General features: G+C 34.8%; 2 protein-coding genes across 2 annotated transcripts in view; both read right to left on the minus strand.

Annotated features, from left to right (window-relative positions):
* The window catches only part of LOC116166264 (acetylcholine receptor subunit alpha-like), a 54,575-nt gene that overhangs the window by 25,228 nt on the left and 11,762 nt on the right, over positions 1 to 17,585 (minus strand). The window lies entirely within an intron of this gene.
* On the minus strand, positions 2,095 to 3,091 carry LOC116166128. Its single transcript, XM_031480969.1, has 2 exons — positions 2,778 to 3,091; positions 2,095 to 2,720 (listed from the first exon to the last, which is right to left on the minus strand). The coding sequence occupies exons 1-2, from the start codon at positions 3,024 to 3,026 to the stop codon at positions 2,163 to 2,165; spliced, it is 807 nt and encodes a 268-aa protein (XP_031336829.1). The 5' UTR covers positions 3,027 to 3,091; the 3' UTR covers positions 2,095 to 2,162.

Genomic DNA, 17,585 nt, shown 5'->3' on the forward strand with positions numbered 1-17,585 from the left:
GGTGGTCCGTAATGCAAGACGTTACCGTACATTTTTTAAAGTTAAAGGTGGTAGAGATCAACTTACATAACTGCAAGACGCAGAACAAAGGACACCTACCAACTCTGCGAAAATGGCGTAAAATTTAAACCAAATTTGAAATATTTTTCACAAGGTAGATTTTTGTATTAAATTTAATCAGCTTTATGCAAATTTCAATCTTTAAAATATCTCTTGAACAAAGTTAGATAATTATTCTCACAGTTGAGAAACATTTGAACAGCGTTCCCGGAAGAAGCCGTAAAGCTTAATACAAACTGAACTGGAATATTTTGCGGAATTGTATAATGTAGGTACTTAAATATTTGGCAAGTTAAATGCCCTTCACACTACCCTGACATTACTCTCATCTCAGTTTTCTAATTTTGGTGGATAAGGGAATAAGAATAAGTCCCCATTATCTGCAGAATTGCATGCTGATTAATTTCCCCTTTCAAAGTTTCCTAAAACTGCGAATGGCGAAGTAATGGCCGAAAAACCGCAAAATGTTATTTTCAAAAATGCGCTGGTGTTCATTTATTTTCAAAGATATCAAAAAATGAGTGACTGTCTAGTCGCCTTTGGAAGTTAATACGATTTCCCGTGTAAACAAAAATTCCAAAGGTGACTCGATGGGTACTCATTTTTGACCGCTATACATATACAGTGTGTAAAGCGATGGGATATACAAGAGGGAATTTTTTTTTAAATATTGATTTATCAAAAAAATTTATTCTTCATGATATTTTTTGCTTGCTTTGGAAGTACCAATAACGTTTCGATAATCTAAAATTTATTTATAGAAATCTGGAAAAATAATAAAATTAATTTTATTTATTGAAAGTTATAATTCTACATTATAATCAAGATAGCGTATTGCTATCAAACCACAAACAATCGAAACGTTATTGGTACTTTCAAAGCAAGCAAAAAATATCATGAAGAATAAATTTTTGTCATAGATCAATATTTAAAAAAAAATTCCCTCTTGTATACCCCATCGCTTTACACACTGTATATTATACGTACACGCATTTTGGGTTAATTTTTATGTTATATACATATAATGTACTGTACATAATCAACCGTGTGATGTATCGAAAACGTCGAACTTAACGTGCATCTGCCAAAAAACCTCATTTTGCGTTATTTAAACGACGTTTCTGACAGATAACCTGCACGTTAAGTTTAACATTAGTGATACATAACAGGACAGCCGGCAGATTATTAGTGTACAACTACAACTACAATTAAATAAGACTCATCAATTATGTGCCAATTTGTAACAAAAACCAGATTTCCTGATCACTTTGAATAAGTTAGATACAGGGTGTGCCGCTTGCTATTCCCACAACTTTAAACGAAAATTACGTTATACTTATGCGCATTCAAAATTAAGAAATTCTGCGTCAATTTTCCACAGAAAACAAAAAGAAAATGTACCCCAGTGCGGAAGTTTAATGTTAAACGAAATTGGGGATAACACTACGGGATAGAAATTGATGCGTGGATCCCTTTGGATAATGGAACGACACGCCCTATGTATATGCATTCTTTTTGTGAACTTCTGCTTTCGTTGTGTTGCCAGCATATGATGGAATGTAAGACCAATTGCCACCAAGAGATGAAGGACTGTTTATTGCACTATTAATTTGGAAGGGCTTGTGGAGTTGTTTCTCAGTTCGACTGGGGTTCTTATAAACAGTTTTCGTTGCACTCAGTTCAAACTCAAATCAAAAAGTGACAGACGCTCGAATAAATGCCATTGAGTTCAATTCTGTTCGTGAACAAGTATTTAATGACATTTACCTTTTTCTCAAATGTTACAGTCAGGCTTTATTTGCCTAATTAAGTTTATACAGAAGAGGTTGAATCTGATGCAAGGTTTACGTAAAATCTCCATCAAGCATATTCGGGATCATTAACGTTAATTTATTAAAACCATTAAAACTTATTCAATGTTAAAACGTACTATCGACAAAGAAGTAAGTTCCTCCATCATAAATAATTCATCCATCTCGAGTAGTCCACAAAGAGTGTAGACAATTTGGGCCACATCTACATTTCTAAAGCCGACAAGAAAATATTTATTTAGTTCGTAGTACAAAAAACATTCGAAAATTACACTTTCAAGTCCAGGTGAATTATGTTTGATTGTGGTGTATTTTCAGTAAAGCTTCCTCGATATCATTAAAATCTGAGTCAACTTCTCTCATATAAACCTGTGGGCTGTTTACACCAACATCATGAAAGGAGTCGTTTTGTAAGTGGTAAGCGTAATGATATCTGTTCGGAAAAGTGCCTTCATCGTCTAGGTCTACTTGGTGGGACTTGTTACTGTATTTACGTCGGTGGTGCTTCTTCGAACAATACTCAGAGTGGTGATTCCCGTGCTTTTTGTGTCTGTGTTGCTCGCTATCGCTGTTCAACATTTCTTCACCTTTCATATAATCCTCGCGTACACTTCGTTTAATACTGCTGATACTTGCTTTGACATTATTGTATTCTGCTTGGCATAATCGCTCCACTTCCTGGATGTACTCCTTGTATCGTGCAGGGGAAAGGCGCATTGGGGGATCCGGAGTAATCGGATTGAAGTTATTCAGACCTTTCTGTTGCAACCACGGGGGCTGATCTTTCCATAATGGACTCGAAACATTATTTTGAGGAGACATTGAAAGGTATTCAGCGGATTCTGGGTTCTGTTGAACAATTTTACCGTAAATTTCTAAATCATATTAATTTATTTGCCTCCTTACCATACTAGATTTAGCCAGAAAACAATCGACCCCCATCCTTTCCTTGGCCAGCAGTTCTTTTTCCACTGCCAATTTAATTTTGAGGCCTTCCAAAATATTGCCCATCCTTTTTATTTTAGATACAACAGATTCGTTGTCGTCCTTCTCCGAATTTGAAGTATTCTCTTGTGTAAACGATTGATTTGATGAAGATGGTCGTGATGGTCCAGCGATTTGCTCATGATTCTTTGAGTTTATCCACGAAAACATTTTGAGTGAATTGTCCAAAACTTTACGTCAAAAAATACTTAAGACCGTCAAACGTAGCGCTTGCTTTCTATTTTTCAAATTTCTGTCTAGGTTATAAAAAATCATTGGCGGTAAAATTTCGACTGTCTGCGGAATAAATTACATTTTTTAGATTAACTGTAAATTACGACCTGCTCTAATTTTCAAATTGAAGGTACTGGCGCTTCAATTTATAAGCACAATACAAATTTTAGTGAGAAAAACAAAAATGCAGAAATTTCCGTTAGTTTTTTAGAGATCAGTGTCGTGAAAAGTACCTATTACCCATAAAACGCTTATGTGAGGCTTCCAAGTTTGCTACTTGCCCAGCATGACTCCAGTACTCCAACTCCTGCATGCCCTATCGTAGTTTCCGAAGACTAAATCTTGTTCGCTTCGTAAAGGACACTGTTTGCTTTTATCCCTCGAGTTAGACACCATTCCTGCACTGTGGGGAGGGCATACTGCATTAGGTCACACAGAGTGCCTGCATGTTTGCCCTTCACAACACGTCCTCTGAACATGTTATGCTGTCAAAGCCTAGATCGGCTAGGAGGTTTACCAGTCTGTCCATGTCTAGCGAGTAGAGTAGAGGGGACAACCTCTGCTCGCGGCTGCATTTTTTAGTGGTGGGTACAGTGTATGACTTTTGAAACTGTTATCTGAGTGAAATAAAAAGTCCTTTTAGGTCGCTTTCTGTAAATGCAGAACATTTCTTTGGCTTGTATCTATCCTTTGGTTAAAGTTTTCCCAAACGCGCGTAATTTAGGATATGCTTCCAAATCTGTTCCACTTTTTAATCGCAGCATTGTTTGAAGTTTTGAATGAATGCACCAAAAGATAGAAGATTTAAATATCTTTGACATTTCCTTCATATATGCTAGCATTATGGATGCATTTAAGACTTTATTCGTAAGTAACTTCCTATTCATCTGACAAATCCATGGGTTACCATTTCACCAACTTTATCTTAGCAACTCTGTATAAAGAAATCTTAGTATCCACAAAGGAAAGTATACTTATAGGTACATAATTTTTTTGGTTTTGAATTATGGTCAATAAATAGTTAATTGGCCGTTTAGTTTTTATTTTATTGACAAGCAACAACAAAAATCAAGAATTTTCTAGTCATATTATCAGAGCGCAGGAGAAGTTTACATTATGTATTCACCTAAAATTTAAAAATGTGGTAAAGGATAAGCTAGCCGACGACATACAATAATTTTATTTCTGTCCAGATTTTACTCAGAATTTCGAATCTTGTTTAACGAAGGGAATTCCAACCCTTTATTGCAAAAAAGACTGCTGCACGCTTATTTCACTTTGGGTTCAAAGAAGTTGCAAATTTGGAACAAAACTAAAATAGTTACAAGGTTAAAGAGGGTCCTAAATAAATTTGCACCACCGTGTATGTTGCTTTCACCATGAAAGAAACAAATTCAATTACAATTTCCGTTTTTATATTCTAGAAAAATTCTACTTACGTTTTCTTCATAACTTGTGGTTTGCTATCGTTTATTGCTAATCGTATAATGTCTGTTTCACAAACGGCTGTTAAGATATTAGAATGTTAGATCCCTTTTGATATTACGTAACGTGTTTACCGTTATAATGATTCATTAAACTTAACCACCATTTGTGAAAATAATACATTTAATAAGGGTGCTTAATTTGTAAGTTGTTGTGAACGTTTACGACTCAAAGATGACAACAATGAAAAGATGAAATTATAAAGTGTATTAAAGAAATAAAATCATAAGCTTTACAGTAAGAGGTAATTTTTACATTAAAAGTTCCGGAAACGTATTTTGCTTGGATAAGTGTCGTTCTTTGTGTTACAATTATCAAAGTAGGTACTCTTCTTATATAAACCATACCGGAAGTTATTTAAATCCAATCCATATCAAAATCCATATCAACAGAGACAGCTTAACCCACATTGAATTAAGATTTCATGGTGAAGTATCTGTTGTAGTGAGAAAGCTTGCGAATTGCGTACTTTCTAACACATCTCTATATAAAATACATGACAGCTTGCTTCAATTTTTCACTGCTATAACCATGATGCTCCTGAAAACTGAGTATCACAACTGCTACGAATAGATCTTTACTACAATGCGAGTACGTCGAAAGTCAGTGCTAAATGCGACGAACTTTTCAGCGATGTTTGTGAAAAGATTTATCCTATCTTTAAAAAGGTTAACCCCCTTCATTCAATTCATTATTCCGAATTACACGTGCGTGTAAAATGTAAATGAAGATAAATATAGGGGGGTAGATTCCAAAGAGAGATGCGCTAGGTAACTGGCATATGCAAATTAAATCTCCACTATTATCCTACACAGTAAATTTAATGTTACCGCAATTATTCTCGCTAACGGCATCTGTACGTTTGGGCAATGCCAATATATCATTTCGCTAGGCTTCTAACCCACATTAGCGTGCACAAATGCACCACTGTAATGATATTGTTGATCACGTGTGCCCCTAAGTTAGCGTGTTCTAATGCAAATAGGTTTTTTGCAAGATTGTGATTGCGTTTAAGCAATTTGTAAAGTAATTTTAACACCAATTTATGCATATCAGTTCAAAAGAGATATAAAGGGTAATGTGAGGAAGATGCTAATGGGAATGAGTTTTATTTGAATTTTTGAAGTTAACCTCCGTCCCGTTGCTTCCTGAAGTAAAATAATGTCACTCCCTTTCATTACATGGGTTGAGTTACTTCAAATACGGCAGAGTATACTGTATACAAATCTCCACCAAAAGTCGTAGTTTATCATTTTGTAAAGCGTGGTAGATGTAGATAAGGTTTAAGAGAATTACTTACAATGCTTGCTCCCTGTAGCATGTTTCAAAACGCAAGAGAACTTATACTAAAATTCAAATAAGGATCAAGCGAAGAGAAAGATAGGGAAGGTTTAGTCTTAATTTTTATTGCCTGTCCCGCCTGAGACCTCGGATTGGAACAAAAACAAATTGATGTAATAAATAATTTGCAAATTGTTTGTTTCTGTACACTACTAGAAACAAAAAATTCCATTAAGGTTTGCGAGATCTCTCAATTACAAAAAGATAATAATTAATTGTTTGGTGTTATTTTTCTTTTTTTTTTACACATACAGCTGCGGTAAATGATTTGTGATGAAAAGATGAATTTTGTGATAAATTACGTCAAATAAAAATGACCGGTAATGGTTTTAGGACTTGCTGCGGCTGTTTGTGCTGATGGGGCAATAGGGGACGACGTAGACGGGAGGGTAGAAAAAGAGAACAGAAATCAGGATTGAAGAACTATTATAAAATGTAGGGGCGAAGAAGTAAGAGTAGCATATGAAACAGTTACAGAGGGAACGAAGAAGATGACAAGAATGGGATGGATCTGGTTGTGGTGGTTAAGAAACGCGTGGGTTGATGGTCACCACAATAAGTATACACATAGAATGATCATGGTGTTGAAGGATGGGTGACTCACAAAATGGTATACATTTTTGTAGCTGTATTGATATCAAATGCGAGTAGATCCCAAATAACCTGGATAGAAATTACAAAACCATTCCGCGCCTCAAACCCGCACAACAGTCAATAATTGAATGATCCCCTGAAAACAAAAAAAGACGATCACATAATCAAGTACAAACATCTGAAGAAAAATTAAAAAGTAAGGGACGCTAAGCGGAAGTACAAGAGACAGGAAAGACATAGAAGGCGGGACATCAGATACAACAGATAAGCGAGAGATGATGCTGTAAATAAAGCTCAAAGGTCCGCCACAGACCGCAGAAAGCAGGGTGAATGACAAATGTGCATTAGATTTCAGGGGGTACAAAAAGATAGATAAAGTAGGAAAGTGGAGAGATTTGTGTAATGGATATAAATAATAACGACATAATTTACAAAATAAAAAGAATTCGGAAGAATAGCGCGCCATTGGCATAAAGGCATCCACAAAACTCCAAGAACATCCTTAATAATAAAACCAAATTTCAACGATAACCCAAAATAAAAACAAATGAAGACTTCTTTATGCATGGGCTAGGGATATTGAAGGCCCCAAAATACAAAATTCTGCGATTAAAGAGGGAAAAGTATTTTGTTATTTACTGCCATTTATTTTGTTACATCCTTGGAGATCTTCACTCACTACAGAAGGGCCTTACACTCATAAAGACTCTACAGGGTGGCAAGATTTGGTCGTTAGTATGGACTAACTCTTAAACTATAAGTTGTATTCTTTTAAAGATAAACCCATGTTAAAAAACAAACTGGGTTTCAAAGCGATCATCAATTTTTCATTTTCAGTACAAAGCTGTATTTTTTCAAATATAAAGCGCAGATGCATTTACTAAATAGTATATTAAGATACAAGTGTATAATCAAGTCTTTAAAGCACGCGCAACGAGCTTAATGGCACGCCGCGAAGCGGAGTGCCTTTAACGTTGCAAGTGCTTTAAAGACCAATTACGTGTATCTTATAGTATTTTTTATTATACCTGCAGTATAATTTAAAAATAGGAAATACAATGAAATCATATTGACGTTATACTCGAATACATGTCCAATTAAGTGGGCTGGGTGTTCGTAATTTCACGATTGCCATGGAAACGTCACTTGACGTTTGCTTATAAAAATCATCGTCTTTGTGAATGAAACAATTTCCTTTGAAAAAGATAATACACCGTCCATTAAATCGCTTGTTGTCAAATCTAAACAAACGTTGGTAGGTGTAAAATCCAAATCCAGTAAAGCCTATTATAGAGAATATGAAAAGTTGTTTCCACGGATGAAAAGGAAGTTACTTAAGAATAAAGTCTTAAATGCATCGATAATGCTGAGATATATGAAGGAAATGTCAAAGGTATTTAAATCTCCTATCTTTTGGTGCATTAACTAAAAACTTCAAACAATGCTGCGATTAAACAGATTTGGAAGCTACCTTAAATTACGCGCGTTTGTGAAAGCTTCAACCAAAGGATAGGTACAAGCCAAGAAATGCTCTGCATTTACAGAAAGCGACCTAAGAGGATTTTTTATTTCACCCAGATGCCAGTTTCAAAAGTCATACTTGAAGCATCGTTACTTAGCAACTTTAAAGCACGTGTGTTTTAAAGGCCTTTTTTCGCACGCATTTGAGTGTTTAAAACGGAGATTGTGATTCAGGTATAATGAATAGTTATTTATGCAATGAGTGTATAAATGAGGCGTTTTATTGGTGAGTGAGATTCGAACGAACCAATAATCGCCGATTTATACATGAATTGCATACAACGTTTTTTCGTCGACTTCACTGGGGTAGGTAATTTTAAATTCAACTACAAGAAATTACAAACGAAATTATGAGCTCCGACGATTTTTCAATAAATTACCTACAGCTATTGTCGTTGCTATAGTAATGTGTTGTTTTATGCTGTACCGTCAGTCCTCGTAATCGCCGTGGAAGATTATGTTGCTTGCTCTGCTGCGGAGACGATTTTAACATTACATATATCCACTCAAATCAAAAGAAACTTATTGGAACGGTTTCGATCAGTTCGGCAATTGATGGAATACAATGAATTTGAAAGGAGATATTTCCGAAAATGTCACGTTGACATTTTACCTTGAAAAGGTATGTGAAATTAGAATGTAATTAATTCTTTTGCAACTGTACTAAAGTACGTGTATTAACAGTGAAAGATATGGAAATGTTCATCCCTGTGGTCGACGTACTCAATGTTGAAGGTAAAGCAACTGAATACCTTAACAATACCTTATCCGAGGAGCTACACATACATACATCAGGATATGCTTTGCTGAGATCGTTTGGCGACCATACTGGCTGCTGATCTCACTACATTAAAACCGAGATTAAGATGGTTAGGTGGATGGAAGTTCTCAGCTGTTGCCGAAAGTGAATTGTTATATAATTGTCATTTCCCTTTAATAAAATGGTTGTTATTTATAAGTGGTTGCTAACGATTAATGGTTTCTAACGTATAATGGTTGGTTGCTAACCATTAATGGTTGCTAACGATTAATAAGCTTCATCATGGTACTCGTCACTAAGGAGGAATTTATATTGTTATCGAGAGGTCGACGAAAAAAAGAGTTTTTTTCTGTATTTCAAAACAATAACCAATTTGGAGGTTATTGAAATCGATGCCACCTTTCGGTATCGACCCCTTCAACACCCGAGAAGAGAAGGGGCTCCTCTGGCACTTTCAATGCGTTACCTTTTCTGTATCGACCGCCTTGAACACCCGAGAGGGGAAGGGGTTTCTCTGGCATCTTCTATGCGTTGCCTTTTTTGCATTGACCATCTTTTTCGTATCGACCGTCTTTTCCGGTCTACCGTTGCTCATCCGTAAAAAATTTACACATGAAATGTAAAACATGTAGAAAGCTACTCATTGCTGGTATAATATAATTACACACATATTCATGGCTTTCCTAATAATTTTTACGTTTATTAAATTATCTTCAAAACGTCAAAAAATGTTAACATAACTTCTTAAGAAATTGAACTACTTAAAGTAGGCACTCAGGAATATACACACATCTTACCAACATAAAAGTAATCATGATATGATATAAATAACATATCCTTACATTTTGATGAACTGAACTGAACTATTTATTAAAATTGTGGTAAATTTCGGGCTTCTTCAGCAAATTTTTTTTATTAAAAACGCTTAATTAAAGTACCCTCTAACAATTTTTATTAATTTCATGCTCATTGACCGGGGCCCGTATAACGCAGCCGGAGATTAATTGGACAAATGAGGCCCGTATTAGTCATAGTTGAACAGGTACAACAAGCCTTGGTGGTCAGAAGCAAATCCTCGCCAAACTGTCGACACGTAAGGACCATTCGGGGTTAGTGAGTGGTGTGCATTTTTTGGGAATCGTGTATTGATTTATGAGACCTTTCAAGGGAAACTGAACTCACAAAGATACCATGATACATCAACCGGTTCGTCGCGTCGGTGACAAATTTCTGAGTGAGCTTCTCTTAGTAGAGAGAAATGGTCTTTCCTTTGTAGAACATCTTTCAGACTTATTTAAAGCAGGCAGTACCAGTTTGTAGCTGTGATGATGGGTGCTCATTATAACTCGAGTAGCGTCGCTCAATGGGGTTCAAATTTGATCGTCAAGCCTCGTTCAATAGAAATATATGAAATTGACCAATACTTGCAGAGCTGTCATCTGTATTTCCGCATAAAAATAAGGTTCTCCTATTTCATTATTTTGAACTCCCTTATTTTCAGATAATATGGATTCTTTGTCAAAAATGAGCATTCCTTTTAAATTCCCTTAATTATGCCGGCTAGCTCTCAATGTTAAAATGCAAACTCTTACTCTCATATTCACTCTCACTCTCACTCCTTTTTACAGCATTTCCTTGGAAAATTCTAAATAATCATACTGGCAAGAGAAAAACATGACCAAGATATTTTGAAGGAAATATTCTTAGTTTACCTTCGAATTGCATAACAACAAAACAAAACAGGACTTGCCTTGACCATTTCCTTTTATAAACAAATAACCACAGCAACAACTTTGGACCACCCTTGAGACTACCCACGTGAAACACGGGGCCAATATGCTGGGATACATGATAAGATAAAGTCTCGTCTCTCTCCTCTTCTGCTTCATTGAAAGTAATCTGGAAACTCAACGGAAGCAAACTTTTCTGCATTTCAGATGTTTGTTAATAATTTGGATAAAGTCTGCGATTTCAAGTCGTGTCATTTTACTGGCGAGTTTTGTATTGCATTTGTCTCTAAATCGTATTATTTAATACAAAATTTCAATTTTCATATACCTAAAACTATTGATTGATATCAATGTCTCGGTGAGGACAGGAGTCATCGAGACATTACCAATGTAACAGACCGCAGGAAAAGAAGTCTAATAAAGTCTTACTGCCACTATCGTGGAAACTGAAATTACTTGACATAACGTGTGTTCGAAAATGAAGGTTTCATGACGATTTCGGGTAAATTTAATTACGCCTTCCATTACGGGATTAACACGAAGTGACGGTGATCGTCGAAACAGCAAGACATTGGTCCCCTAGGAAAACGCGTTACAATGTGGAAACGTAGTTGCTATTCTGAGAACGCTGCTCACCTCAAATTCCACGAGTGAAATCTTTAACCTATAATAATTAATTTAATTTGTCCCTTGAAACTATTTTCTTAAATTTATACTATCACTACAATGTGTCTAAGGAATATAAAATGAATTCGCTATACAAAGAGAGTTGGCGACACAAAATTTACTTTCTTTCAAAAGCCGCTGGCTTCAAATAGCCCTCAGCTTCAGTACTGGTAGATAGATAAACAGATGTAATGACCTCCCAATTTAGTCCAATAAAGGAAAAGGTAAACACCCTTACTACAGTTTCCACAAACACCGTTTCAAATATTCCTAGTAAGCTTATAATGCGAGCATTAGTTGCCCAAGCGAAACAGCGCATCTACAATTTAATTTAAATACCATAATTTCATATTATATTAAGGTATCACGCTTAACAAAAGACTATTCCTTATAGATCTGTGTCATGCTTCTGATAAACAGCTTGAATCAACTGACTGAAGGTTTCTGGGGAAATTATACACACCTGTCAATTTTCGCATAATCCCCTTTCACAGCTAATAACGCGACGACGGGTGTAATAATAAATACCTAATACGTGCACACTAAACGAAGGATGTAATGTGCGTTTCAAATTAAATAAGCCAATGTTTCAACTGAAGAATTTTGCGAAAATTTATTCTCCCTTACTTTCCTGCGCATATAAATTAACTCTTTAAAAATAGTACATTATTTTATGTGGAGGAGAAGTATTACTTTTCATGGCGCGCCTGTGTTTAGCCGCCGAACGGAGTGAGGCGGCTAATAGAAGGCAAGCCATGAAAAGTAACTTCTCCTCCAAATAAAATATGCTATTTTTTCTTCAAACTTCCGCAAATTTATCCAAAACACCAGGTTTTTAAGGGATATTAATCGCTTTCGTTAAATTAAACGTCATTGTCAAGTAGGTAAGTTTGTTTTCCTTTACATGAGTGCATATGTGCTGTTTCCTTGGTTACGCAGTAAATAATTTTATTGAGTGAAAAAATTACATGTCAGTTCGTAATTTTGAATAAGAAAGATTTCTCGATAAGAAAGAAGTAAGTTAATTATATCACTAAAAAGATAGTGTAAATTAGTTAGTTTTAGAATGCAATGCACGCCGCCCGAAATTACCGTTGAGGCGAATGAAGCAGTATCGTGCCTCGGACCTTCGAAATCCGGTGAAAAGTATTTACTGCATATCAACACTTCATTCAATGGTGTAATGGAAAGAATGTGATCATCTATTCAGAAAATGTACTTCTTGCGTATTTTAATCAGATGCAAAAAGATAAAAAATGGAAATCTTCGACAATGTGGTCTCGTTATGCCATGATCAAATCCGAATTAATTATCAAGCATGGAATAAATATAAGTCAATATTTAAAGCTACGATGTTTTTTGAAAAAGGCCAATGAAGGGTATTCTGCAAAAAAGTCCAGAATATTTACTAAAGAGCAGTTTGAAGGTTTTCTAGTGGACGCACCAGATGATGTATATTTAGGAATAAAGGTGAATTTAAATCAGTTTTAATTCTCCCAATGTAATATTATTATGATTCAGATTGTTTTATTAATCGGAGTAACCGGGGCATGCAGATGCGACGAAATGATGAAAATGAATATAGGCGACATTGAAGATATGGAAAATTTAATCCTAATAAAAATTCCCGATAGCAAAACGAAAAAAGTGCGCTCGTTTACCATCATCGGAGAAATGTTCATGAATATTTACCACAAGTACGCTTCATTAAGACCGAGAGATATGCAAGAGAGAAGGTTTTTTTTGAAATATCAGAATGGGAAGTGCTATAAAAATGTTATGGGGATTCATACGATTAGTGCTGTACCCAGAAAAGTCGCCGAATTTCTAAAATTAGGCAATGTCCAAGAATATACGGGTCACTGTTTAAGGCGTACTTCGGCTACATTACTCATCGATGGTGGAGGAACTATGGAGTCGTTGAAGCGCCACGGGGGTTGGAGGTCGACTTCCGTAGCAGAAGGGTACATAGAAGAGTCGATTCGCAACAAAAAAGAAAATGCTAGCCGAATATTAAATTTAAACGAAACTGCGGTAACTGAAACAGGCGCATCAGGAAATCTAATAACGTCGTCTTCGCCGAGGTCATCGCCTAAATCGAGAGTAAATACTTTAACAGGGTCTAGTTCATCGTTGCACGGCTTCAATTTTCAGAATGCAACACTTACCAATTGTACATTTAATATTACATTAATGAATAAGTCTGAAAATATATCATAATTTTTTGAATAAATAAATGAAATTGTTGTGTTTCCATAACAACACTTTTCCCTCCGGCGACAGGAAAAGGAAAAGTAAAAACTGCTCTAACGATAATGTCAAACTTTGGCGCCTACTACTCAGTCGAACAATGGCCTAATATTTTGACGTTTGAAGAAAAAATAATTTTCTGGCGAATATTTGCAAAATGAACCTCACTCACGAAAAATGGGTAATGCGATCTGATTTTTGCGCTCCATATAGCAATAATTTGATTTTTGCGGGAGTGCTACGTGAAACGTTTTGCTCAAGCGTAAATTCGTCCACTGCAACTAATGCAATCTATCGCCGATTCTTAGAAGAGAACGCGAATTGATTTTACCTAAAATTTGGAAGATCATATGATTTTTTAATGACAAACCCTTTTAGGTTTATTTAAGAATTACGGTATTTCGCAAGATGGATAGCTACCCGACGCTCATTAATGAACATTCTCCGCGTTTATCAGATTTCTGAGCAAGCAAAAATGCTCATCAAGCTTAATCAAACTGCCTTACTTTTACCTTTATAGCTTGGACAAAGTGTAAATTTGTTGATTAATTAATATTAATAGGTATATTCCTACAAATTAAAAATGAAATTGCAGGCCTCATGCCTTGGTTTTCTTTACAGGTACGCCAAGGAAATGTTGAGAAGCTGTAACAACGCGGTACGAGGAAACATGTTTCGTGCAATAAGTCATTTGACATCTACACTTGCGACATGGTGAGTATTTTCTATTCCAAATCTTAACCCTTTATAAACCCTTTCCCGCCTTCGAGATCGTTTCCTTTTTGTATTTAACTTCCTTCCGGTCCCTTGGAACATATAAGTTGATATTTTCCGGAAAGGCAATACAATTCACTAAAACTTACATATGCGAATGGGATATTGTGACAAATCAATACCGCTCCTATACTTTTGGGTGGTATAAATGTATAGCTTCCGTTTCGATGCGTCCGTCACTATTTTATTACGGTTTCCAATAAGATTTGTCTCGCCCCTTAGAAATTTACTGATCGTGCAATAACCGCTTCAATCGGATTTAAGTTATTCCGATAGGCCGTAGGTGCCTATTCTTCGAGACGTAATCGCGTGCTACACCGTTGCCTAATCTAACCGCAATCAGGCGTTAATCCGACTTTATAAATGACAAGGGAAGTGTAAGTTGTGGCACATCAGTTACGATGATATTGCGTGTTCATGAAATAAAGTCTAGCTTTTTAAATTTATAGACGGTACTTAAAGCGTTTAAAAAAAGAACCTGGGAAATTCGTCACCAATGGCCGACGTGCTTTCTTAATATTAACAGTGTTATTTTTACTAAATACTCGCCTATCCGCTTTGCAAATTTTTCTAGCTTTAATACGAAGACTACGATGTCACAATGTATGGAGTATTTACCATGACTAATCCATACATGTGTTATTTCTGCGAATTTAAGGAAAAATGAGTAATATTAATATCAGTTGTAAACTCCTGTTGAATAAGAAGTAGAAAGAAATGAAACATTTCACTCTGAGTTACAATTTAAGAAGGAATCAATTATGCAGTTTCCTAATTTCGGACACACCCAAAATCTATACTGAAGATCTAGAGTGATGGAAATAGACCGCAAAAATGATGGAAATTTATGTATTAGGAGTTGGTAGACACGTTGAATAGACACTATAAAATAAACAAAAGGAATGTTAAGGACACACAAAAGTACCACAAAGGTTGGAGTTAACCGTCTTGGAAAGCAAATGTATAAAAATATTGGAATTGCAGATTTTTTGCTACATTATTTTGAATGTCAGAGATATATGTAAGAAAATTATAGATACCTATGTCGGAAAAGTGAAAAAAGGAAAATTTTCAGATATTTCTGGAATGTTGCCTCAGAGAATTTTTCAAACATACTTCGGAAATATTGGAATATTGGAATTTTTTGCGTAATTGTGGGAATGTTAGGGAAATGTTGAAAGAATTTTGAAAATCTTCCACAGTCGTGTAGAAAATTTTAGCGAAGTGTAAAATAGATCTTTTGGAAATGTGGAAAAATTAAAAAGATTTCAGAAGTGATGGAAATGTGAGGAAAATGTTTCAAAAATGTGTCTCAAGTTTTGGAAGTATGTAGAAAAATTTTGAAATTATATCGAAAATATGTATCAATTTTGGAAGTGTTTAAGACATTTTGAAAATGTTTTCAAAATTATTCAAAATTTGTAAATAATTATAAAAAGTCGTAAAATGTTGGAAAATCTATGAAACATTTTTTGAAAATTCTTTTGAAACATGTAAAAAGTCTAAAAAAGTGTAAAAATAATATTACCTAATATGAAGTCTATACAGATACAGAACATAATGTCCCGTGCCCTTTGTAGCGTTTAAAAAATTTTTTCAATAATCATTGATTTAACACTGAAATTTAGTAATAGGCAGGAACTGTTATTTTGTTTTCTTTTCTGATTTTTCAGATTTAGGTTATTATTGATTCACAACGACTTTCCAATTTATTTCTTCTGAAAATTAAATAAACTGTTTCAAATCAATCTACAACTAGGGGCGAGTCCAAATGACCAAAATTTAATCAGTCAGTCCCTTGACTGGAAAATTCGAAACTGTTTGCGAGTTATTAATATAATTAAAGGAATTATAATTCCTTTAATCTAAAACACTGACTACAGCCTCCTCTAGTTTTTTAATTATGAACATTTACACACCCGAAATTTCTGTACGGCAAAAATTAAGTGAGATATAGAAATTTGTTATTTATATGCGAACAATAGTGCTCTAATTATTGAAGAAGATGGGGAAAAGGATGGTCATGACGTTGACGAAATGGATAAAGAATTTTAAAATATTGAAATGATTAGATTATGAAAATTTAACATTTATCTTTTTCTATGTATAATATATGTATATGAATATGTTTTAGAACGCAATTGTACGTATTTTGTTCTATTTTTATCTACTATAGTAACTTTTAAGCACTATGGGGTGGATTTTAAGGGTTGTAATATTACAATATGAAATTTTAGTAATATTTTAGGCAACAACATTTTTTAATTACGACTCTGTGATTAATCATTGGTTTTTTGAAAGTAAATGCACCTTATTTAAATTAAACCACAAAGTGAGTTGATTTTTAAGGGTTAAAATATTTTGAAATAATGTTCCAAAGCATCTAACACTTTCGTAATAGGTTTTGACAGAAAGCCCCTAAAAACATTTAAAAAAAGAAGCTCGCCCATTGGCGTAGTATTGATTTGGGAGTGTAGGGTAAGTTGCACTTAATTCAAAATTCCTATGCAAATCGATGCATTTTGAAAAAATTGCTAGGTTTTGTACTTTGTATTTTAAGCTTCGTGTCCAGGATTATAACTGAGGGCCATAGATACATTTCCTGGTTACATAAAGACATATGCAACCGCTATCGCGTTCCCTTTTTTATGGGTTGCTAAGTATCAATTTATCATTAACCGAAATTACTTCTTCCTTTATTGCGCGTTTTTCAACATAGAAATGTTATTGTGTTAATTAATCACTACGCATAATTGTCCTTTTCCACCTTTTAATGACGAAGTGCAAGATTTGCTTCAAACTACAGTAATATCTACTTTACAGTGGAAAAACGCGACCGCTAAGTATATGAAATTTCGCAGTGAGCTAAAATGAAGCCGTCTTGAAGTGACACATAATGAAAATTATTATATTAAAACAACAAACGTCACTCAAAGGTGGTACGGTTAAACGTGTGCCAACCATTTTATGTCTGGAAAGTTTACCTCCCTGAACCGACAGGAGAATATAAATTATTAACGGAGTAGTAAACAGCACCATAAAGAGAACACGTTTTGTAGTTTTCTATCTGAATCTATGCTTTAGATTTAAGATTAAGCAATATATGCGAGCAACCCTAAAAACAATTTGAAGCAGAAATAAATTAACTGCAGTAAAATGCTTAAATTTATCGAGTAGGTAAGAAATCTTGCTTTTTTTTAATAGTAAATATATCAGAAAGTAGAAGCAATAAACGTACAGGAACTACTCGAGCTTGCCAAACTACTAGAAAATATTGAAGCTCGGGCAATGTTTTAACTTTTAGTAGACAAGTTGGTCATATAATCAATTCTTAAGCGAGGTGTATGTGGAAAAGTTAAAGATTAAAATAAGAAA

The sequence above is a fragment of the Photinus pyralis genome, unplaced genomic scaffold (genome assembly GCF_008802855.1).
Source record: "Photinus pyralis isolate 1611_PpyrPB1 unplaced genomic scaffold, Ppyr1.3 Ppyr1.4_LG3a, whole genome shotgun sequence".
NCBI lineage: Eukaryota > Metazoa > Arthropoda > Insecta > Coleoptera > Lampyridae > Photinus > Photinus pyralis.